General features: G+C 45.9%; 1 protein-coding gene across 1 annotated transcript; it reads left to right on the forward strand.

Annotated features, from left to right (window-relative positions):
- Window positions 1-7722: 7722 nt before the first annotated feature.
- LOC125946142 (uncharacterized) lies at window positions 7723-9648 on the forward strand. Its single transcript, XM_049668639.1, has 2 exons — window positions 7723-8103; window positions 8402-9648. The coding sequence occupies exons 1-2, from the start codon at window positions 7723-7725 to the stop codon at window positions 9203-9205; spliced, it is 1185 nt and encodes a 394-aa protein (XP_049524596.1). The 3' UTR covers window positions 9206-9648.
- The last annotated feature ends 15475 nt before the right edge of the window (window positions 9649-25123 follow it).

The raw sequence follows: 25123 nt of genomic DNA on the forward strand, positions 1-25123 counted from the left end.
ATGCGAATGCATATCCTGAAACATGCGCCCATCGCGACCATTTAGCAAGCTTACATTATTATTTTAGAATCAGCTTTCGAGAAATGAAGCGACAAAAGAGCATTTTTGCTTTTTTGATTCGATCGGACAAAACGATGGACGAGGAAAAGATGGACGGAAGGGGGGGGGGGGGGCGGAGGCCGCTCTTTCAAGATTCTGCACCCGCTTTCTCGAAGCGGGATTGAGCCTCTAAACGACTATCAATAGCAGCAAAACTGCTGATTCACAGTAGACTAGCTGGCCGCTCGTCTTATACGCGCGGCGGTTATCAGATCAGTTATTCCTGATTCGCGCTCGTCTATGCTCGACGGTGAAAGCTGTTGGCGTGGTCCTTATTTTTATTTTTATTTTATTGTTACAACGTGTATTCTGTTATCGCCCAGTACACTTCGTGCGTCATCGCGCGAATTTCGAATCTTAAAGGTCCGTACGCCACGTGGTGTAAAAGCTGTGAACTAAAGGCGATGTCCGGAATTGCTGGGGTTGCCATAAGGTCATCAGCGTAGGCAGTAAGGTTCACCGGCAGCTTAGTGTAAAATATATCACTTAAGTAAACTAAAAACAGCAAAGGGCCTAATAGATGCTGCCTTGCGGCACGCCCGATTTTATGTATTGGCCATAAGACAGAGCATCATTGTGTGCTACAATTTGTTTACTATATTGAAGGTATGACCGTATCAATAAATTAGGAATCCCCCTTATACCATAGTGGCTTAGTTTATTTACTAGCAAGTCATGGTTAAATCAAAGGCTTTGGAAAAGTCAATATAAATTCCGAGGACAAGGAGCTTGTCTTCAAATGCATTTATGATGAGTTCCTTTTGCTTGAGAAGTGCCAACTCAGTGGATCTTTTTGGTCTGAACCCGAACTGATCATTCGACAAAACGGAATGCTTATCTAAGAAATTAGTTACTCTCGTGTGAATTATTTTCTCTATACCTTTAGAAATTACCGGTAGAATAGAATTAGGCCTATAATTTGAAAATTCAGAGGTGTCGCCTCCTTTCTGTATCACAATAACTTTCGCAATCTGCATCTGCTTAGGAAATACTCCACTACTAAGCAAAGGTTGAATATGTATGTTAAGATTGGAGCTAACAAATCAATTACATATTTTAGAGGTTTTATTTGAAAACCGTTAATATCTAAAGTCCTACTGTTTTAAGATTTCTGATACAGAAATTATTTCATTTTCGGTTGTAGGGGACATGAACATCGACATCGAGACTCCTGGTGCTTGGTGAATTGACGTGTTGGTCGAATGAATGGGAGAGCAGAGTGTATTTGTGATATTCACAAAAAAGTTGTTAAGGCATTCGAGAGATCGCGCCCTGCCAGCACAGCACCATCGCGCATAATGCAGTTTGGACCACTGTTGTAGTGACGTCCAAGTCGTTTACCTAGTTGATGCCATCGATGCTGAGGGTTCGTGCTAGAATTATCTGAAAACGAATAGCTGAAGTATTCGTACTTGGCTTGACCTAGTTCTTTGTTCTAGTTATTGCGATATTTCTTATATTTAGACAATTTCACGGGATCCTTGGATTTAACAAATTGCGCATATAGTTTCGTTCTTTTTTCTATTTTTTTTTCAATAAGGCGTTCGTAATCCACGGTTTCCTCGATTTTCGTTTGCGACAGCATTTTAAAGGAAAGCAGTTTTGATATATGTGTTTTAACTCAGTCATTAGTGCATCGTATGCAAAATCTGCATCAGACAGGGACAGTATATGGGAGAAGTCGGCTGTGCATATTTCATTACGAAAGGCGTCGAGGGCTTTTGAATCAATGCAGCGATAATAATACGCCGGTGATTTAGATGCATGTTTAGGGTTGGTATTAGCAATAAAAGTAAACACGGGAAAATGATCACTGATGTCAGTTATCAAAGTTCCGGAAGTTATAGTGCCTTTATCGTTGTTAGTGATAATTAAATCTAAAGTAGAGGAAGTGGAACAAGTTACGCGCGTTGGTACATTAATTACATTCACAAGAGCGTAAGAATCAAGTAAAGAAGCAAATTCTGTCTGCTCTGGTGACATGGTTCGCATATCGATATCCATATCAACGGAAAGGTATAGCACATGCTCATTTATAGACACATAATCAAAAAGGACTTCTAACGATGAAAAAAAAATTTTGAAATTTTCCGTCTGGAGGCCGGTAGACAACACAAAATAGATTTTTGTCACTCTGAATGGTTAGCACTTCACAGCCCGGAGTGCAGAACGTGAAATTCTCAATAATTGTTGCAGGAAGCGAATTCACAATTTGCAGGGATACACCACCATCTCTTCGAGTTTGCCTGTTATTAGAAAAGTGAGTATAATTGTCTAGTAGAAAATATGTTGAATCATCGTGGTACCAGGTTTCAGTGAACATTATTGCATGGAACGAAAAATTAAGGGAAGTAAATAGGTCATGTATTTCGTCAGCCTTGTTGCACACAGAACGACAGTTCATATGAAAAAGAGCAATGCTATTCTCAGAGTAAACACTATCTAGATATGCGAAAGAAGAAAGTTCGAGGCAGCTCATGGGGGTATCCATGTTTTTAGCTCATTTTACTCAAATCGATCGAGCTAGTGATCCTTAGTCTGGCACTGTTTTCAGATTTGCGGACATAAATGTGCCCATCACGTACCCAAACAAACTTCCAGTTTGTTTCACGTTTTTTGGCAATGGCCTGTGCAAGGAGGCGCTACCTTTCAGGACACAGGTGCTCATTGACGTAAATTGGCACAGATTCAGAAAACCCAAGTTCACTAGCCGTTAGTTGCTTTCGTTTTCCTTTCTCCAGCACTGCATTTCGTTTCCTTCGGAGTGCAAACTGGACAATAATGTTCTTTCCAGTTTGGCTTTGTGGTACTGAAACCCGGTGGCACACGTCAATGTCAAATGGTGATATGGGTTCCCCAATACAGTCACCAAGCTTCACCACGATTTCCGTCAGTTTTTCATTAGCATTCACTGGTATTCCTTTTATTTCTATATTGGCGTTTCGCGAATACTGTTCGCAGTCCACGATTCGTGACTTGTTCGATTTCATTTGACTTTCTATCTGATCACAACGTGACTTTAGGTTGTCATTTTCAGTGCGCAAGCGCTTATTTTCCTTCTAGAACTGCTTTCAGGCTGGTAACCATATCATCAAATTTGTCATCAGTAAACTTGAGATTGGCTTTTATTTCTCTGAGTTCATTTGAGAAAATCTCGTTCCAGATAATCTTTCAAATTCTTGAGTTCGATCCTGATTCCTCTTTTCAGGTCCTCAAGGGCACTTACCAATTCTTTACTTATTTTTGCCATGATGACCAACAGTAAGTTACAAGAAAACACTGGTATGCTATCGTATGGCAGCAGTGGCGTGGCACAATTTCAAGTGTAGTAACGAAGTTACAAAAGGAGTAAACAGATTTCACCAACCTGCAGCAAAAGACTTGCAGTGGCTTAGCTCGGCTATGCCAGGATATACGTAGCGTTAGCAAAGGTTCAGCTGATTATTCTAAGCTTTCCTGGTTGTCTCCTACGCTGATCCGCTAATTGCCAGGCAACTACTTCGGGATCCGATGAGTCAAGCTTCTCCGTTCTTCTGCGCTGTTGAGCAGCATTTGCGCTCTCCTTCTCCATGGCTATACCACACTGGCAAACGCCAGTCAGAAGCGCAGCGGCTCCAGCGCAGTGTCAGACGGCGACTGCACAGCGAGCGCGCGCCGGCGCCAGTGCGTCTACCACGGCTACGACGTCACTCCTCTGGAATGCGCAGACCGGCGGCGGTGAGTCGCGCGCGGCGGAGGGCGCGAGAGGTGCCGGCTCCGGTGGCTCCGGTGCGCAAGCCGTGTGACATCACTGATCCTTGCGCATGCGCAGCACGGCTCTTGATGTGCCGCGCGAAACGGGCTTGGCTAGGCCAGTGTAGCTAACGCTACAAAAGATACTGCTGTCCGTCCATGCGAATGATCCAGTGCTGTTCACGCCACTGCTGCATTTGGTCGGTGTCCGACAAGGTCCCGGTATTTGTAGTCTTTTCGCTGATGACGTCAAGACGTTTCAGCAAACCAGCAGCTAGGAACAGTGCGCACGTTTCGTCTTGGGGTCAGCGCTTTGCTCGGGCCGAAGGGCGAAAACTTGACCACACGTGGCAGGTAGGCCCAGGACGTAGATAGGAAAATACGGATGATCAGAATGAACTGATTACCGAAACCTGCAGCAAAAAGATACTGCTGTCAGTCCATGCGAATGATCCAGTGCTGTTCACGCCACTGCTGCCATTTGGTCGATGTCCGGCAAGGTCCCGGTATTTGTAGTTTTTTCGCTGATGACGTCAAGACTTTTCAGCAAATCAGCAGCTAGGAACAGTGCGCACGTTTCGTCTTGGGGTCAGCGCTTTGCTCGGGGTAGCGGCCGAAGGGCGAAAACTTGACCACACGTGGCAGGTAGGACCAGGACGTAGATAGGAAAAGACGGATGATCAGAATGAACTGATTACCGAAACCTGCAGCAAAAAGATACTGCTGTCAGTCCATGCGAATGATCCAGTGCTGTTCACGCCACTGCTGCCACTGCTGCCATACTGGGCTACAATCGCTCAGCTTCGCTGTTTCAACAGTTGCACGGCGGAGTGCAAGGTTAAGCGTTTTTTCTAATGTAGATTGTCTTGCTAGTTACTCTTTTCTAACCCTTTGTTTACGCGGAGTGGTGTCCACCTAGTTTATTTATTGCGAGCACGGCACGCTGGGGCGAAAAATTAACACAAATGCTCGACGGTACATACATTTCCCAACAGGATACCTACCAATCTCTTAATGATGAATGTGATAGCTAGAATAATTTTATAAGCATTGTCCGTGACCAAAACAATGTTTAAAAGTATGCAGAAACTCCACTGGAGTTGTTTAAATATGCGTAAGCATATCCTCAAATTTCAGTTGGCCTTTTCTCAAATTTCAAGTTAGCCGACCCCCAAATTAAGGTTGGCCCACCATCAAATTTCAATTTCATGCACTCCCATATTCAAGTTGGCTCACCCCCAAATTCCAGGTTTGCCCATGCCAGAATTTTAAGTTGGCCCAAGCCAAAATGTCAAATTAGCTCACCTCCAAGTATATGTTGCCCCATTCTAAATTTCAAGTTGTCCCACCCCGACATTTAGTTTGGCCCACCTCTAAATTTCAAGTTGGCAAACTTGGGTTGGCCCACACCAATGCTTTTTCTATTGGGCCCTAGTATTGCTATGGGTATTCTCTGATCATTTTTTGTTTCATTTATTCTTTATCGTTATGAACCTAACAATCGTCAACATTTACACTATCATAATTATGAAATCTCCGGAAATTGCGCATTTTGTGCAGATACATGGCATTACACTTTTCGCGTGATGGGCTGGGGCAGGAGACGACAGGAAATGATGACCTCCCAACACTGCAGCACTCCTACCGGCAAAGGGATGAAGCCCGAACAAAGTTGTAGTCAGCTCACTCTGCAGACAAGCGGTACCATTGAGACACATGTCTTTGTTGTTCTACCGTGGTACGGAGTGCGCAGCTGCAAACTTGTAAATCTGCTTTTGTAACGTATCATATTTAAAAGCACGTTTGCGCCTTTAAGCAGAGCACAAAGCTCATTTAATTGCGTGGTTTTCATTTTTGGTTCATCCCATAGACAGTGCGAGGCTCCACATCACGTGGAGAAGCGAAAGGAAGATCCCCGTGAGACTCGGAACAAACCATCCTGGTTCATTGTTGCGAAGGTTAAACGTTTACATCTGCTTATAAAAAACCAGCCAACTCGCCAAATTGTGAATTGCCGGCTTCTTTCTTTGCTACACACTGGAAGTTATGAGTTGTAACTTGCGTAATACAACGTGAATTCGCGCCATTCAGATCACAGTGCCACGTGGTCGGGATGGCGTAGAACACACTGTCAAACGCGTAACTCCAAAACGCCAACTCTTTATTGCGCCAGTATGTGCCCAGCAAAGCAAGGGACACTCATAGCTCCATGATACCGGCGAGCACAGTCGGCGATCGCCGAAGCGCGTCGGCTTTTATACATGACTCGTCGAATGTTCAAGCGTAATACCTGGTATCCGAGTGTTTTCCAGGAGGTACTGCGCAGTTTGTGTCGTGCGTACAATCTGATTACACAAAGTTCGGCGAGAACAGACACAACAGATAGAATCCACGACAGCATTCAAGTAAGTTCCCATCATGCATGTGAGTATTCCGCTGAGCGATAATTTTACGTTAGTGGGTGAAATACAGTCCCCGGAAAAGAGATAAGTAAGTGCGCATTTCAAAACGCCACCGTTCGCTCACAATCAGATCTGTACTAAATACCTAAATCAAAATAAAAATCAACCACAAGAAAATTAAGTTCTGCGGTTTTACGCGCCAAAAGCAAGATGTGATTATGAGGCACGTCGTATTGGGGGACCCCGGATTAATTTCGGCCAACTGGGATTTGTAGCCAATGCATCGTACACGGACTTCACTTCATTAGACTTCACCATCGAAATGCGGGTGCTGCAGCCGGGATTTATTCACGCGAGCTTGTGCTGATTTATTCACGCAAGGCAGACTCTGTTGTCCCCGCTGTAGATGGCTGTCAAAGATACAGAGGCCCATGCGAGCGCGCGTGGCGTAGAAAGTGCCCTCCCCCTCCCCCCGGAGCCTGGCGGAGCCTTGAAGTCCCGGTGGCAACACTCCAATAGGTGACCCGTAAAATGGCGAGGGATTGTGGGATGCGCCGTCTGCTAGCTGTTTCCGGTTCGAGTCAGCGAAGCCGCCTCCACCGCTTCGCCGTTGAATTCCATCGATGCGCTTGCAGTCTGTTCTTTCTGGGGTTTTACGTGCCAAAACCAGTTCTGATTATGAGGCACGCCGTAGTGGAGGGCACCGGATTAATTTTGACCACGTGGGGTTCTTTAACGTGCACTACAATGCAAGCACACGGGCGTTTTTGCATTTCGCCTCCATCGAAATGCGGCCGCCGCGGCCGCATTTCGATGGAGGCGAAATGCAAAAAATGCTGCTCAGCGGCGCAACGCCTTAGCTGACTGAGCCACTTGCGCTTGCAGACCGGCTTTGTCCCACTCGAAGATTACCCGGTTGCAGGTGCCTAGCAAAACCATCGTCGGTTGTTCAGCCGTTGCCTGCTCAAATTCAAGCGTTATAGGTGAGCGCATGTAACTACTGCCTTGCAGCAACCCTTGCTGAGTCAGCTGTACACAAGCATCAGAGAAATGGCTGCCACTTCCAAAACTGTAACAAGGCAGACACCATCCGTGAACAAAAAGAAAATGAACGTACAGTGCCACTTATCAGGCGGCTTTTAGCTGTGTAAGGGCCGACACGGAATGATTCCCCAAGATATTTCTTTCTTTAACATTGACTCAGCCAACCAGATCTATTTCAGTACTCGCATGCACATTAGAGGTATTATGAGACAAGGTTTTACGGCGCGAATTTAAGCGGGACACAGCGAGATACATACATACGGAGTGGGCGAGATCACAGCAGCGCTAGTGGGATGCTGAACCGCTTTCTGCTCTTTACGCAGTTTTTGGCCTGCTTTGCCGATCCTGTCCCTGGCCCGACCGGATTTCTTTGCCCCGATACCAATGACACCGACAACCCTTCTTGGACTACGTTTCAGCACGTGGATAACTCGGCTAGTAGGGCATGGACGGCCCTATCTACTTCATTGAAGATAGCCCTGGCCTGTTCATCGACTCGTCGGCCGATAGTCTGCGTCCCATCACCTTCGGTGACGTCATCCTGGGTCCTCCAATCATCGGCAAGTCCGGCATGTTTTTGGCCTGCTTTGCCGATCCTGTCCCTGGCCCGACCGGATTTCTTTGCCCCGATACCAATGACACCGACAACCCTTCTTGGACTACGTTTCAGCACGTGGATAACTCGGCTAGTAAGGGCATGGACGGCCCTATCTACTTCACTGAAGATAGCCCTCGCCTGTTCATCGACTCGTCGGCCGATAGTCTGCGTCCCATCACCTTCGGTGACGTCATCCTGGGTCCTCCAATCATCGGCAAGTCCGGCATGGTGACTTCCCCAGCTGAACATATAAAAGCGTCATCGACAGTTGCCTTCTTCAGTGGGTGAGATCACAGCAGCGCTAGTGGGATGCTGAACCGCTTTCTGCTCTTTACGCAGGTAGGTTACCTCAAGAATGCCAAATGCATTCGTTCCGATAATCGCTTTACTGCTGTTTTCTCGCCCACACAATTCTATATGTGCTTATGATTTTGTATCTCTGTGCTCTGACCTAATTTACTGCGTCAGCAGTCTCCTCTTGAGTGGTGATGTGGAACTGAATCCGGGGCCTCCTAAGCCAATTTAGACTAAAGAATGCCCGGTGACTGATATTCGTTTGCGAAGCTCATCCACTACCGATGAAACGAGTACCACAGATGCCAAGGATGTTGACTTGTCTTCTGTGGCTCAAATGCTTGCCGAATTAATTAAGGGCCAGCAACGTATATCACAAGAAATAGCAGATATCAAGGACATTCACCAGGCTGTTAAATCAAGGTTTGATGCCTTAGAGACACGTGTCGCCGCATTAGAATCACTTCCAGCCACACTTCCTTCGATCGGAAACAATGGTAAAGTGAATAATGAAATTCAGCAGCTACAAATAAAAATCGACCAACTTGCTTTGCGTAATGATGATCTAGAAAACCGATCTCGCCGTAATAACTTGTTGCTGCATGGCTTGACTGAGTCACCTGATGAAACTCACGATCTTCTGCTATCTAACATTTCCACGTGGTTCGAAGAACAACTTGAAATCAAATGCCCGAGTATTGAGAGATGCCACAGAATTGGTCGTAGGCATGCTGACCGCCCACGCCCCATTATCATGATATCGCTCGACTATCGCGAGAAAACAAACGTCCTTAAAAATGGTCACAAACTTAAAGGTTCCGACTTTCGTATTTCTGAAGATTTTTCAAAGCGCATACGATCAATCAGAAAAAAGATATGGGAAGCATCTAAGCCCTTTCGTGATAATGGCTCCATTGTTCACTTAAGCTTTGATCATGCATTTATCAATAAAGTTAGGTACAACTGGCACGATGATACTAACACCCTCACTAAGGTTCCTCCCCGCCCAACAAAAGTCACCACTGTTAATCCCTGACGCCTTAGTAGGCAACCACAAGAACCACTACGCGTTTTAAATGTTAATGCCAGAAGTTTGATTAACAAGTTTCCAAATTTTCTTTCGCTGATTTCTGCCCATTCACCACATATTGCTGGGGTAACGGAAACATGGTTGCATGATGACATATTCGATAGTGAAATAACTCCTCCAGGTTTTACAGTTGTTAGAACTGATAGACGTCATAGAAGAGGAGGTGGCGTCGCATTATTTTTGCGGTCTGACCTTAAATTTTCAATACTCCCCAACCCACCTGATACCGAATCAGTTTGGTGTAAGGTCTTTTTCGGAAACATTTCTATAGTATTTGGCGTTATCTACCGACCGCCGTCATCGAACATAGATCAGCTGCTCGCTTTAACGACATTCATGCACGAGCGTATCTTGTCTTCTTCACGCGTTATCTGTCTTGGAGATTTCAATGCCCCCGGTATTTTGTGGCCATCTTTATCACTCACCGGCTATGATGTGGAAATAAGCAAAGCGCTGTTATATTTTTCATTATGTTTTGGTTTAAAACAAGTCGTTGACGCTAACACAAGAGGTGCTGCAGTTTTGGATTTAGTTTTTGTTAGTCCCCGCCTTTTAGATAACGGTTTCGAATGCGAAGTTACAGATGGTATTTCAGACCACAAGGCCGTTCTTGTATCCATTTCTGTTCCAGTTGGTAACAATAGTTTTGTTTATTCTACTTTTCCTGATTTTTCACGTGCCGACGACGCGTCTATTATTGATCTCTTATGCGATTCTTTTGATGATTTCGAACGGCTCAGCGAATTTAATGATGTGAACTCCTTGGTGGTCTCTTTTCAAACGATTGTGACAAGCTGCATCCAGCGCTTCGTCCCTTTGAAGACAAAAAAGAATAATCCTCATCTGCCCTGTATTTCACGTGACATACTTCACTTATCGCGTCGTGTTGCTAGGTTAAGGCGCTTAAAACGAAAAGGCGACCCCCTTAAAATTGCCGAGTTTAATGTCGCCAAGGAGGAACTTCGCCTCAAAATTAATTCATCAAAAGACTTCTACTTCGGCGTTACATTGCATCATTTAATGAAGAGTAACCCTCGGAAATTTTGGGCTTCAATTCTACCCAGGTCAGCCTCCACAAATACAGTTGTTATAAATAATGTACCTTCCAGTGACCCTTTAATTATCGCCACCGCATTCAACGAATATTTTCAATCAGTATTCACAACTGATAACTTCGACATACCTGCATTCATTCATGACTCGCATCATTCAATTGGCGATATTACCGTGTCTCTCGAAGGTGTTTTGAATCTAATTCTGCACTTAGAAGATAAAAAATCTTGTGGCCCTGATGGCATTAACAACGCTTTTCTTGTTAGATATTGTGCTTGGACTAGCCGGTATTTGACTGTAATTTTTTCAAAAGTCTTTATCTACCTCGACAGTTCCTTTGGCTTGGAAATTGGCAAAAATTCTTCCAATGCATAAATCCGGCAACAAACAGTCACCATTAAACTATCGTCCGATCTCATTAACGTCTCAATCATGTAAACTTCTTGAACATATAATCTTTAGGCATATTATGGAGTTTCTTGAAAATAATAAAATTTTGAGTGATGCCCAGCATGGTTTTCGTCGCGGACTTAGTACTATAACTCAGCTCGTAGAATTTTCGCATGACATTTCTTACGCTCTGGACAGTGGAAATCAAATTGATGCCATTTTCATAGATTTTTCCAAGGCATTCGACTCTGTTACACATTCAAAACTTCTCCATAAACTTCGCGCTATACTTAATAATTCATCCTTAGTTGACTGGATCGCTAGCTTTTTACATAACCGTTCCCAGTATGTCTCGTTTAATTCCTCAAACTCGTCTATAGTAAATGTGTCATCCGGCGTTCCCCAGGGCTCTGTCCTGGGGCCACTTTTGTTCTTATTGTATATAAATGATTTGCCAAACTGTGTATCCGCAAAAATACACCTTTATGCTGACGACTGCGTGCTTTATAACGTAATTAATACGAATGCTGATCACATATCACTTAACGATTCATTTGCCCAATTTTGCAGGTGGTGCGACAAATGGCAAATGAATATAAACTTTTTAAAAACAGTCACTTTATCTTTCAGTAAGCGCACCTCTACTTCTTTGTTTAATTATTCATTTAATGGCTCTTGCCTTGCACGGGTGTCCGAATATAAGTACCTTGGCCTCATCTTCACACCTAACATGTCGTGGTCAAGGCATATTGAATACATATGCAGTAAAGCATCAAAGAAAATAGGCTATTTAAATCGCACATTGCGAAAAGCTCCACGTGAAACAAAGCTGCTAACATATAAATCGCTCATCCGACCCATTCTCGAATATGGCTGCCCCATCTGGAACCCTTATAAGGTATCTGACATTAACACTCTCGAATCAGTTCAAAAGAAAGCAATCCGTTTCATATACCGCCGTTATGACTGGAACTTCTCACCCTCATCTCACCTTGTTGCACTAGGTCTACAACCTCTGTCCGAGCGGCGCGATCGTGAATCTCTTAAATTGTTGCATATTCTCATTAACACCCCACGCTACTCATCAACGAACAACTATCTGTCTCCTGCTAAATTGAAACCTACAAGGAATAGCCACAAACTCAACCTTGCACCATTTCAACCGCGCACTAACTTATTTAAGTACAGTTTCTTTCCTCGTACGATTGAAAAATGGAACTTAGTGCCAGGTGAGACTAGGTCGTTACCTTTAGAGTAATTTTTATATCACTTAGGTTGATTCATGCTGTGTTTATGTTACTTGTTGTATGTTTCATTTTGTAACAATGCTGATTTTCAAGGTGTTGAAGTTGAGTTGTGCAGACGAATGTTCTGATGTTTTATCTAATGTACACTCCCACTCCTGCGATAGCCCAATGGCAGTATGTATAAATAAATAAATAAATAAATAAATAAATAAATAAATAAATAAATAAATAAATAAATAAATAAATAATACTCGTAACCAACTAGCCCTCCTTAGCTCCTTCAGCACGCATAGAGATAATGTGCAGGCGTAATATGACGGCGATACGGCCATTGTTGACAAAAAAGCGAGAACGTCTAACCATACGTACCCATTCAAATGAACCCAGAGTTTCGACCGATAAATGCCGTTGACAGAGCGCCAAGTTATCATTTTCAGCGCTAGCTGCGCCGTTATGCCGACGATATCGGTTTTTAGCTACGACCACAGAGCCGCATGCACCGCTGTAGCCATCGCATTTTCTAAGTAATGCTTCTATACGCTTGATAAATTATCGTATAACGATAACTTTTTCATTTGTCTAACTGACCCGCAGGCAGAGCAGTCAGTGACGGTGCGTCCAAGCAACGGCAAATGTCGTAGAGCTAAACCTAGCAGAAACAAAAAAGGCCGCCGAAACGAAAACCGTAGTTCCTTTATGATTAAAAGCGTATCCTTGCCTTTCTTGGCTCGTCATCGTCGCGCCCAGAGTGATCGGAAACCTAGAAATCAGCTGCATGAATGGTACGACATTGCTGGTCGACAAAGCGGACGGAAAGCTTCGCACGACTGACAGTTGAAACCGCGTAGAAAAACACGTGCGCCGGGCATGCCGCCGATGCCGCCGCGTCGTCCGTCGAACCGGAAGCTGGTAGCAGACGGCGCGCCCCATAGATCCTTGCGATTGCATGTTTTACGGGTCACCTATTGCTAGTAGATACAGCGCTCGACCGCTGGCGCCACGCTGCGCCGCTCGCGCGTACCGCGTTTCTAAATGGTTTCTTTCGCCGAGGGCGCTCGAACGCAATCATATGGTTCGCATGAATGCAACGTTTGGAAGCGTGGTTGTATGGCGTGGTTGTGTGTTGCCGAAACGTTGTTTCATCTGTTTTCGAGACTGTTCTCACCCATTACTTCGGGCATTCTTGCAAGTTAATCTCCTCAACGTTTTACCATATTTAGTAATTTCGACAAATTTTCCTTCACATCCATACTTGCAGGGATTCATGCGTGAAGTGTGCCTCTCAGTGCGTTTTCTTGCAGTGAGGTTCTCAAATGAGTACTCATTCTCTATCTCAAGGAAAAATCTGTATAAAGATCTAATTGATATGCTTTTTAAACCTCCGTTATACCGATCGCTGTACATCGGCTTACCTGGAGATGACGTCCTTACACGGGTCTGTAAAATGCCTATTCCTCCTCACACTAAAACATCTTCTTCAAAGTGCGCACTGAAACGTTACCTGTTAAAACCTGTTTAAATAGGAAAGGAATCTTTGTATCTTCGATAAACTGTCGTCTCTGTAATGTACCAGAAACCATAGAACACTGTTTTATTGATTGCAAGGATGCGATATTGTTTTGGGACGTTCTCCAAAGGACTTTAAAAAAGGATCTTGATATAAATGCTTATACAATACGATATCTGATATCCCCCGCAGGGGCGTCTGCGTCAGCAGGCGTTTGGTGAGTTGCGACACCACGTACCCGAGCACATGGGGGTTGGACCCTGCCGCGTGTAGCCGTGCGCGGCTTAGCCGTGTCTGGGGAAAGGGGGATCCTGGGGGTTGAGCCGATGCCGGGTGTTCGGACCTTTAAGGCCCCCCGGCTGAGGCAACACACCTCTTTGGCCTCTGCTTCACATAGACGGCACCCCCGGACTGACCCACCCGGGGGAAATCGGTGGTCGCCTTTTCCTGTCCCCCTCTCCGATCTTTTTCTTCTCTATTTTTCTGTCCTCACTGTCCTGTCACCTCTTCTCTTCTGTTACTTCCACACTTTTCATAGGCAGCTTGGGTTAACCTTGTGTAGGTGCCCTCTCTTGGGTTTTTATATGAGGTTATAGCAGCAATGTACGACTGGCGCCTGCAGCCTTACACGTGAAGTGCTGTAGCATCCCCTTGTTGGACTCCGTGGTGGGTGGCTGCCATTGCTGCCGAACAACACAAAATTGTTATGGGAACGCCCGCTTTTCCTCGACTTCTTGATCGTCTCCCTCAGAAGAGGGGACGCACCGATGAGTTTCTGAATTTGTTCACCCGGCCTAAAGACATCTTCCCCCGATATCAAGTAGTACATAGTGAGAGAACAGAAAGACTAGCAAGAACCATATCCCCATTTGTAGTTGCGAAAACCTTGACCAACACGCTAGGCCCTGGCTATAAAGTCACCAAAATGCCAAGCGGGGACCTTCTGCTTGAGCTACGTGATAAGGAACAACACAACAGACTCGGCAAGCTTGTGACTTTTGGTGATGTCCCAGTTACAGTTTCACCGCATCGCTCCATGAACACAGTACGCGGGGTAGTATCCGAAGCAGACCTCATCGACCTATCTGAAACCGAGTTGTTGGAAGGTTGGAAGGAGCAACACGTCATGAATGTGCAGCGCATCGTTAGGAGACGGGACAACAAAGAAATTCCCACGAAACACCTGATACTTACCTTTGAATTAAGCGTCTTGCCACAAAGCATCGAAACAGGCTACACAAAAATAGCAGTAAGACCATATAACCCAAATCCTAGACGATGCTACCAATGCCAATGATTCGGCCATGGCTCGCAGAGCTGCCGTGGTCGACTCACCTGTGCCAAGTGTGGAGTACAAGGCCATGCCTCAGACAATTGCGAGGCTACACCTCACTGCGTAAATTGCGATGGTGACCATCCAGCGTACTCCCGGTCTTGTCCAAGCTGGAAAAAAGAGAAAGAAATTCTAACACTGAAAGTCCGTGAAAACATATCGTTCAGGGAAGCACGCAAAAGGTGCTCACCATTCCACACGACCACTTACGCTGATGCGGCGCGTCAAGGGGCAGCGTCGCAGCGGCTACTGCCACCAGCCCAGCCCGCGCGCAGCGAGCTGTCGCTTGTGGCTCCTGCCCCCAGGGTGGAAGTAGCTAAGTCTACTCCACCTAACCAGCAAACAGGCCCGGTTACCCTAGGGTTGCCGGCACCACAACAGCCCTCGGTGGCAGCCTGCGCTACGCGAAGCGAACCCGCAGGCCCACCAGCAGCTCCCACGGTGGGTGCAGTCAAGGCTGACTCACCCTCTCCGGCCATTGCTGGCTGTGGTAACACCCGGCGCAGCTCAGGCCCAAAGGCAGCCCCATCGACCTCCGGGCTGGTGGGCACAAATGTCTCGTCCTTCGCGGCGAGACTCTCTCGCGAAACTTCTCGCTCGCAAGAGCGCGTGTCCGGCGCCTCTCAAGAGGCAATGGACACTACACCCATCCCGACGGCGCACCAAGCGCCTAAGGAGCGGCGAGGCTCCCTCGACCGCTTCAGAAAGGACAAATCCCGCGTTACAGGGCCTGGAAAGGGCTCTGTAATCTAAGGCAATACTTCCGTTTTTAGTACACACAGCACCAATTTAATTTCATTATGGATACACAAATTATACAATGGAACGTCAGAGGCCTTCTTAGGAACCTCGACGATATCCAAGAACTTCTTTATAAACACAATCCAAAAGTGCTGTGTGTACAGGAAACGCACTTAAAATCAACACATACAAACTTTCTCCGACACTATGTTACGTTTCGTAAAGACCGTGACGATGCTATCGCATCATCAGACGGTGTTGCCATTATAATTCACAAAAGCATAACATGTCAACATTTGCAGCTAAAAACGCCCCTCGAAGCAGTGGCAGTTCGACTTGTTCTTCTGAACAAACTCATCACCATTTGCTCGCTTTACATTCCCCCACATTACCACTTACACAAACATGAATTTCAGTCCCTTATAGACGAATTGCCAGAACCTTATCTTGTTCTTGGCGATTTCAATGTGCACAGCAGTCTGTGGGGCGACTCTCGTATCGATGCGCGAGGTCGTCTTGTTGAAGAATTTCTTTTCTCGTCTGGTGCGTGCCTCCTGAATAAGAAGGAACCTACATTTTACTGTATTGCAAACGGAACCTTTTCTTCTATTGACCTTAGCATAGCTTCCCCGTGTCTATTTCCTGAACTTGAATGGGAAGTTACCAAAAATCCTTACGGGAGCGATCACTTCCCCATATTACTGAGAACAACCACAGAAAATAAGTCTCCACCACAAGCCCCTCGATGGAAGGTTGATACAGCAGATTAGGAGAAATTTCGAACTCTTACTAGCAATATCTCCTGGGCTGACATGTCTTCGTTAGGAATTGATGCTGCTGTAGAGTATTTCACTGCCTTCATAATTGATGCCGCTTCTAAATGCATATCCGAAATAAGTGGTGTGGCATGCAAACGCCGTGTCCCATGGTGGAACGACGAATGTAGGAACGCTCGTAAGAAACAGAACAAAGCGTGGGGGTTACTACGTGATTCACCTACTGCGGAGAATCTTATCAACTCGGAAGATAAAGTCACAAGGCAGGAGAACGCGCCGACAGGCCAGGAGAGAGAGTTGGCAGAAGTTTTTATCAAGTATACACTCGTATACAGATGAGGCCAAAGTATGGAACAGGGTTAACAAGGTGAGAGGACGACAAACATATTCACTCCCTTTGGTAAATACACAGGGCGACAGCTTGGAAGACCAAGCGAACCACCTGGGTGCACATTTTGAACATGTGTCGAGTTCATCGCACTATTCTCGGGAATTCACAAAATACAAAGCATCAATAGAAAAACAAAAACTAGACCGAAAGAGCACCGGGAACGAGCCATATAATTTACCTTTCTCTTTAGCACAGCTTCATGCATCACTCGCCTGTTGCAACCAATCTGCCCCAGGCTCTGACCGCATATTATATGAAATGTTGAAGAACCTACCCTCTGAAACGAAGAAAACCCTTGTCTGTCTGTATAACTCTATATGGACCTCCGGCGAGATCCCCTCTGCCTGGAAAGAGGCCATAGTGATCCCTATCCTGAAGCAGGGGAAGGATCCATCCTCTGTATCGAGTTATCGGCCCATAGCGCTAACAAGCTGTCTCTGCAAAGTCTTCGAAAAAATGATAAACCGTCGCCTATTACATTTCCTAGAATCAAACAGACTGCTTGATCCATACCAGTGTGGTTTTCGCGAGCGTCGATCCACCACTGACCACTTGATACGTATTGAGGCGCAGATACGCGAAGCTTTTGTTCACAAACAGTTCTTCTTGTCTGTATTTTTAGACATAGAAAAGGCCTACGACACCACATGGTGGTTTGGCATACTGAGAGACCTCTCCCACTTTGGTATACGTGGTAATATGTTAAATGTGATTGAGAGTTATCTGCTGAATCGCACATTCCGTGTTCGTGTTGGTAATGTTTTATCACGACCTTTTGTGCAGGAAACTGGTGTACCCCAAGGAGGCGTGCTCAGTTGCACACTCTTTATCGTTAAAATGAACACGCTTCGTGCTTCTTTACCACCAGCTATCTTTTATTCCATCTACGTGGACGACGTACAGATAGGCTTCAAGTCCTGTAACCTCGCAGTGTGCGAGAGACAGGTACAGCAGGGGCTCAACAAAGTGTCTAAGTGGGCAGAGGAAAACGGGTTCAAAGTAAACCCCCACAAAAGTTCTTGTGTTCTTTTCACCAGGAAGAAAGGTCTTGTTGCAGATCCAACTATCGAAATGTATGGACAACAAATACCTGTGAACAAAGAACACAAATTTTTAGGCATCATACTTGACTCTAAGCTTACTTTCATTAACCACATAAAACATCTAAAGGCGAAATGCCTAAAACAATGAACTTACTGAAAATTTTATCTCACACATCCTGGGGCACCGACAGGAAGTGTTTAATGAACCTTCACAAGAGCCTCATTCGGTCACGATTGGACTATGGTGCCGTAGTATATCACTCTGCCGCCCCGAGCGCGCTAAAAATGCTAGACCCCGTCCACCATCTAGGTATCCGCCTGGCCACTGGCGCATTCAGAACAAGCCCCGTCGAAAGTTTATACGTAGAATCCAATGAGTGGTCACTCCATTTCCAGAGAACATACATCAGCTTCACCTATTTTCTCAAAGTACACTCCGATCGTGAACACCCTTGTTCTGCAACCCTTAATGATTTGAAGTGTGCAACGCTTTTCTATAATCGACCCTCTATGAGGCGGCCTTTCTCATTGCGTGTAAGAGAACTTAGCGAAGAGATGGATATCCCACTTCTAGAACATCGCCTAATGCCTCCAGCTAAGCTTTCACCGCCCTGGGAGTGGCAGGTGATAGAATGTGATCTATCCTTTGTAGAGGTCACAAAGCACGCTCCCGAGCTCGAAATTGCAATGCATTTCCGCGAACTTCAATCGAAGTATTCGTGCTCGGAATTCTATACCGACGCATCCAAGTCCCATGCTGGCGTATCTTACGCCGCTGTTGGCCCCTCCTTTTCTAAATCTGACGTATTGAACCCCCTAACAAGCATCTTCACCGCAGAAGCCTACGCAGTACTGTCTGCGGTGAAGCATATAGAGAAATTGAAACTACAAAAGGCAATAATATTCACAGACTCGTTGAGTCTTGTAAAAGCGCTAACATCTTTACAAAAGCATAAGAATCCTGTTGTTATCGAGCTTTACTCACTCTTGTGTAACATTTACCAATCTCGTAGACATGTAATAATATGCTGGGTGCCTGGCCATAGAGGCATCGAGGGCAATGTGCTAGCAGACCAGTTGGCCACATCAACTACATCGCAAGCTATTAATCCTGCCGCTGCTATTTCCTCCACAGATCTGAAGCCTTTGTTGCGAAGGAAACTGCGAGGCCACTGGCAGCGTCTGTGGGACGCTGAAACAACTAATAAGCTTCACTTGATTAAGCCACAGTTAGGTTTCTGGCCCTGTACAACTAAAACACGACGAACTGATGTCCTATTCTGTCGTCTCAGAATAGGACACACATATGGTACTCACAATTTTCTATTGAATGGAAATGATCCTCCAACATGTGGTAGATGTGGCGACAGGCTCACCGTCCTCCACGTCCTCTTCGAGTGTCGGGAAGCCGAAAGAGAAAGAAAGAAACATTTTCCTCTCGCATATCGCTATTGTGTCCCTCTGCAACCCGCTATGTTTCTCGGTAAAGAACCACTTTTTAGCACCAACGCAGTCCTTGCTTTCTTGAAAGATGTTGTGCTACATGTTACTAGCCCAATAAGTTCGTAGTGCATCCTCTCTCTAGAGGATGTTGCTGCGATAGTTTTTTAACTGCACATGCCTCCAGGCCCTTGTGTTTCAAGGGCTCTGTTTAGGCACTTGTGCTTCTGGCCAATACTTGTATCTTTAATTTTTTGTAACTCGTATCATTCTTTCGCAATGCATGCTTCATGTCCATAGTACACATAATCACTCATTGCCATAATCTTATTACTTATAGATTTTACGCACTTTACAGCGACTGATTTTAGGCCCCTTTACAGCCATGCCACATCTAATGTTCATATAATTCCCTATTCATCTACCACTAACAAGCTATTACCATCGTCTTGGCGCGAACTAATACTGTCATGGCGCTCTTTGGCCATACCTGGTCCTTGCGCCACTAAACTCCAAAAAAAAAGATATCTGATACCACCTCAATGTGACGATGTGCCTTTTGTTATGCTCCTGCTTGTGGCGTTGCACAGTTTATGGAAAACTCGCATGCTAGACCGGAATGCAGAACCAATTGTATCTTCGAAGTCACATTTCATTCGGATGATTTCACGGCTGAAAGACTTATCATCAGAGAGACTCCCAACCAGACTGGTCTCCGGTGTTGATGAAGTGCATCCTTTTGCCTCCTTTTTAGAGAACTCTTACTGTAATAATTGTACTGTGAAGTGTTTGTTTTGTGCTTGTAGACGCGGCTAAGACTGTTTTGGCCGCTATGGAAATATCTTACGTATTCGTAATAAATACCATGAAAGAAAAAAAAGTGGTTTATGGCTGAGTGGTTACGGCGCTCGCTTCGGGATCATGCGTACGCGGGTTCGAATCCCGCCCTGGCTTGATTTTTTTTTTCTTAATATCACGCTTTTCTTTTTCCCCCTCTGTTTGCCAGCGCGGTCGGTTGAACCCCGGTGCCACGGCGGCAGCCGTGGTGCCGGGCGCCGACGCGAAGCGGCGGTCGTTGGGGTGTTGCGGAGTGCAGCGTAGCTACACCCCAAATAAAAAAAATACTGCTCCAGTCAGGTAGACTGCTCCCTCCCTGATAGTGAGGTTATATTTGGATCATCAAAACAGTGATGCGTGTATAATACCACCAATCCCAACAGCAGGCTAGTCACCACCAGCCCAGCGTTTTCTCCGTCAACACCTCCTCCGTTCAAACGCGGCGGCTAGAAACATGGTACGCGCAAGCGGCACAGCGTGGCGCCAGCGGTCGAGCACTGTATCTACTAGCAATTGGAAATACGCGTCCCGGTGGGTGCGCGCTCCGCTCGGGCCGCCCGGAGTAGGATGCACTCCACCCCCTCCAACCTCCCTACCCTCCCTCCGGAACAGTGCGCGCGACAGGAAGGCGGCGTACTTACTTCCCGCTTCCCTCCCTTGTGTGCGCGAGATTAAGCCGCGATCATCGGGTCGCGTATTTTGCTTTCCGCGGATGATTCCACGCGCGTAAAACAAAAAATTGTTGCTGTTTCACCCGAAAGGCGAAGCATTAATTGCGATAGCAAATTGGTAGAGAGCTATACGGAGTAAGGATAGTAGTTTTATCAGCTGTATAAACTTGGACATGCAGCAGCACCAGCAACGCGCAGAACTGTTGTCGACGCCGTCGGCGTTTTGCCCGCGTTCGCACCGAACGCGCACGGTGTTTTTATATAAATGCGCATTTGGTGACGCAGCTAAACGTCGCCTCCCCTCCCTCCCACCCGTCTCCTATAGCCTTTGATAAGTGGTTCTTGAGGGAAAGGGAAAGGTTGGCGCTATCTTCGGCAGCCCTTGAGGGAGCACGGCTCAGCGCCTATAGCCTTTCGCGGGACGGAAAGAGTCGCGTTTGCTCTCTATATATGGAAAGGAGGAAAGAGACGCTTAATTCTGCAGCCCTTCAGAGAGCACGGCGTAGAACGCGTGTTTGCTCTCCGACGTGCGTTCGCTCCACGTGAAAGCGCGCGTCCCTCGCCCCCTTTCACCCGCACATGCAGCGTACGGAGCGCGGCGACGATTTCATCGCTGTTGACGTCATACGGAACCTCACGGCGACGGTGACGCCGACGGCAGAAATCCGCTTTGGAATGTCCATATAATTGGTATCGCAATAAAAGGAGGGCAAGGAGGATGGCACAGGTCGCGCTTCTTTCTTTTTTTTTTTGCTTGCTCTCTTTGTTTGGCGGCGTTCCAACGCCGCCGGAGAACACGCTAGGCTGGTGGTGACTATATTCGGCGACAGCTTTTCTTGACATTGGAGCGAAGGCTACGGAGGCGGGGCCTCTGCATATTTGTGTTACTACGCAAGTAGTCCGGCAGCTTGCAGCCGATTTCAGGTCCAGTTTCGGTTTTCGCTAGCTCGCAGTGCTAGTGTGTTTAGCAAAACGTATGCATGCAAAATGGGAACGTCAGAGTTAAACTTTCATGAGTGTGCATACATGCAGCTAATTACGGAAAATTTTCCGCTGTTCAGAAGGTTTTCCAAGCATTATTCAGCCTTTATAATAGTGAAGCTGAGGTTCTGTGTTCAGTCAACAAAAAGTATGGCAGCCCAGAGTATACGGGTACGCGCCACACGTGATCGAATGTTAACGTTTACAGTATTAAGCCCTGGTACAGACGAAATGGAAGGCCGGTTGCGGCACGATCCTGCTACGGGCGTCTAGTTTCAGTTTAGCTGTATTCGGTTTACGCCCACAAAGACTGTCAGCAATGATCGGCGCAGACTGCGCCTCAGTGTTCGAGAAACTTCACAATTGTAGTACATCGTTTGTTAAGATTGCGCGCAAGACGCGAACAGTCAAGCTTATTTCAGAGTTCACGCGACCACCAGTGATAAGGCTGGAAAGTTCGATGCGTGATGTATAAGACACGGCGCGTCCCAACGATGATCAGCTTTTCCACGGCCGATGCTGTACTCGCCGCTATCAGTGCCAGTGTGCGTTGCTGTAATCTGACTTTCTGTTTACCGGCCGACTGCTGCCTTCGTCAACGTCACGACCCCGTGACAATATAATGGCTATGCAAACTAAGCAAGGTGACGAATGTCGCCAAGCACACACCGCAGCTAAAATATGCAAGTACCATGATGCCGCTGAATGGGAATATTTTAAGAGACCTTACCATTAATTTGAATAGAGACTAATACAGATTATTTTATCGAGCTTCGCTGGTCAAGCACCTTCATGTAGTCTGATGGCCGTCGATGTTTTTTCCATCCCTGTGCATGCAGTATGTAACAGGTATTGTCCATAATACCAATTGTTATTGGTAGAAAATAAATAAAGAATGCATAAAACAGTTCATATCTTTTATTGCATCACAGCCATACGCGAAAATTCTCCAGGCCCGTGTATTTAGATTTAGGTGCACGTTAAAGAACCCCAGGTGATCAAAATTCCCGGAGCCCTCCAATACGACCTCTCTCATAATCATATTGTGGTTTTGGGACGTTAAGCCCCCTCAATTATTATTAACATAACATTTTGCACTTGTGGCACAGAACGTGATAGCCATAACTCGTTGCTAGCATTGCTTGCCATGAGAACCATTCATAATAAACAAATCAAAATATGTAAGAGTAATAACACATTGATAACAAAGAATGAGACGGTAGAACAGATTAGGATATGAGTAAATGAAAAACAAAACAATGACAAGAAGCGGTATCACACTTTCAGGTCCCGTTGAGACAGCAATGAAACAAGGCATCAAACACTATTGGCATGAGATCACACAGAAAAATGGACACAATTTTGAACACTTCAATCCTCGACTAAGAAACGTGGTTCTCCCTGATGCAGCGTATAATGTAAATGTGAACGGCCGCGATACATCATCACATCCACAGCCGCCGTAACCGTACAGTGCACAGTACACGGCCGCTGACACAAAAAGCACAGGTTTGATCCTGTCGCATTTCGATGAATCAGAAATGCCAGACGCCAGTGTACATATGTTTCGGTGCATGTTAAACAACACCGGGTGGTCAAAACTTGTGCAACCCTCTAGCCCGGCATGTTGCATAATCACATCGTCGTTTTGACACACAATATCCCAACAATTATTATCACATCACGGTAACGTCACCAGAACATAAACAAAGTGCAACGAAACATAGAGAGATCAGCAGATTAAATTAAAATAAAGTCAATAAGCAATAAAGGTGTAAATAAATAGCAGTGACTGATGGACCTCAAAAGCAATATAACAGTTTCTAGTTAAGCACGCGTGTAATCCTTTGGTTGAAGCTTTGAAAAAGCCCATATGGCGATGCTCATGGCAGTTCATCAATTCCGCTCATGTCAGAGCTGCTCGACTCATCAGAAGTACTCGAATCTGTGCCCAAAGAAATTATGAGACTTTCTCTTTGGCTGTCTATAATGCCATCCCGCTCCCATGCCTCATCCTCAAGCCTTATCACATGAGTGCAGTCTCGGAACCAGTTCTGCGGGGTCACACTTGCCATTCATTCCAGAAGCAGCTTCTCGACTGAATCGATCTGGAAGTCAGTGTTCTTCGAAGCAATATAGCCTTTGACCTGGCTCCACACGAGCTCTATTGGATTGAGCTCGCAGTGGTAAGGAGGAAAGCGCACAACCTCATGACCGGCAGCGCTGGCAAGTGTGTCAATCTGGTAAGCAAGGAACATGTGCTTATGCTGCTTAACGAGCTGCAGCACGTCGCTCTTCAGTTGGTCATCCGAAAAAGGGATACTTTTCGATTTCAACTAGCACTGGATGTCGGCTTTTCTTGATAATCAACTTGGCACCTTTTCAACTTGATCACTGTGATACGACGTATTATCCATCACAATCACACTGCGTGGCTTGATGTTCGGTAGCAACTGATTCAACAAACCATTTTTGAAAACGCGGAGCATCCATTTCCGTGTGGTAATCACCAGCACCCTTCTTGGCACGAAACAGTAGGGCGGCTCCATCAACAAAGTATTCCGCACTGCCAGCATGCAAAACAGTTAGGCGTCCTCCTTTACCGCTCGGTGCACGGAGACCTGTTGAGAGGCCTCGACGAAATGCGTCTTGCCGGGACATCACTTTGGTGTCTGTCCATACGGTCTCCTTAGTGTGGCCAGCGTTTACCCAGGTCTCATCAAGGTAGTATATGGTCCTGTAAAAGAAAAGAAATCAGTCGTATAGTTAAGATCTTACCTTTACTGGCAACAGCCCATTAATAAACCAGCGGCCTTGATTCAAGGTTATGCCTCTGTTACAGCGCGAAGAATCCACTGGCAAAACCCATGTGAATACATATAACAAAGATGAGCAGGCAAAACTTCCCCTGGGAAAGACTGAAGCGAATGTTTACAAAACATGTTTCAGGCTGCTCATAAAAGATAATGAAACCACATCCCCAATTATGTGCACAGCATATTTGCTGAACAAAATTAGCTATTCTTTTCTTCCAGTCATTTAGATTCCTTGCTCCTACGCGGAAAAAAAGGCAGTAAATCTTCCCAAACAATGCGACGGGAAATTCTGCATTAGCGAAACGCTCAGTTACATCTTCGGCACAGATCATCGCATCCTCGGCTGATACTATTTTCCACCGTACAAGTGCAAACATGAAGAGCTACCTTATTTTACTGGGGAATTTCGCTGCGACTTAAGTTAGGATTATGTAAGGCTTTCGATCACTCGCGTAAACAGCACACGTTTGGCGATCACTGATGCAAAGCATACTTCTCGTTTTCGCTCACCGTTAGGTACACACGCATGCTCACCATTCGCGTCTACACTTTTACCAACAACCACGCTCAACGAAAGCTTGCAGAAATTAAAAGAACGCAAGAACTTACCGCTGCTGCCTCCGCAATTCTCGGATTGT

The sequence above is a fragment of the Dermacentor silvarum genome, chromosome 6 (genome assembly GCF_013339745.2).
Source record: "Dermacentor silvarum isolate Dsil-2018 chromosome 6, BIME_Dsil_1.4, whole genome shotgun sequence".
In the NCBI taxonomy this organism is placed as follows: Eukaryota; Metazoa; Arthropoda; class Arachnida; order Ixodida; family Ixodidae; genus Dermacentor; species Dermacentor silvarum.

Bases quoted from the DNA above. Each gene is read 5' to 3' on its own strand.
- LOC125946142 (XM_049668639.1), top strand. From the start codon at position 7,723: ATGGACGGCCCTATCTACTTCATTGAAGATAGCCCTGGCCTGTTCATC. The intron at 8,104-8,401 runs GTGACTTCCCCA...AAGCCAATTTAG, and splicing joins TCATCGGCAAGTCCGGCATG to ACTAAAGAATGCCCGGTGAC.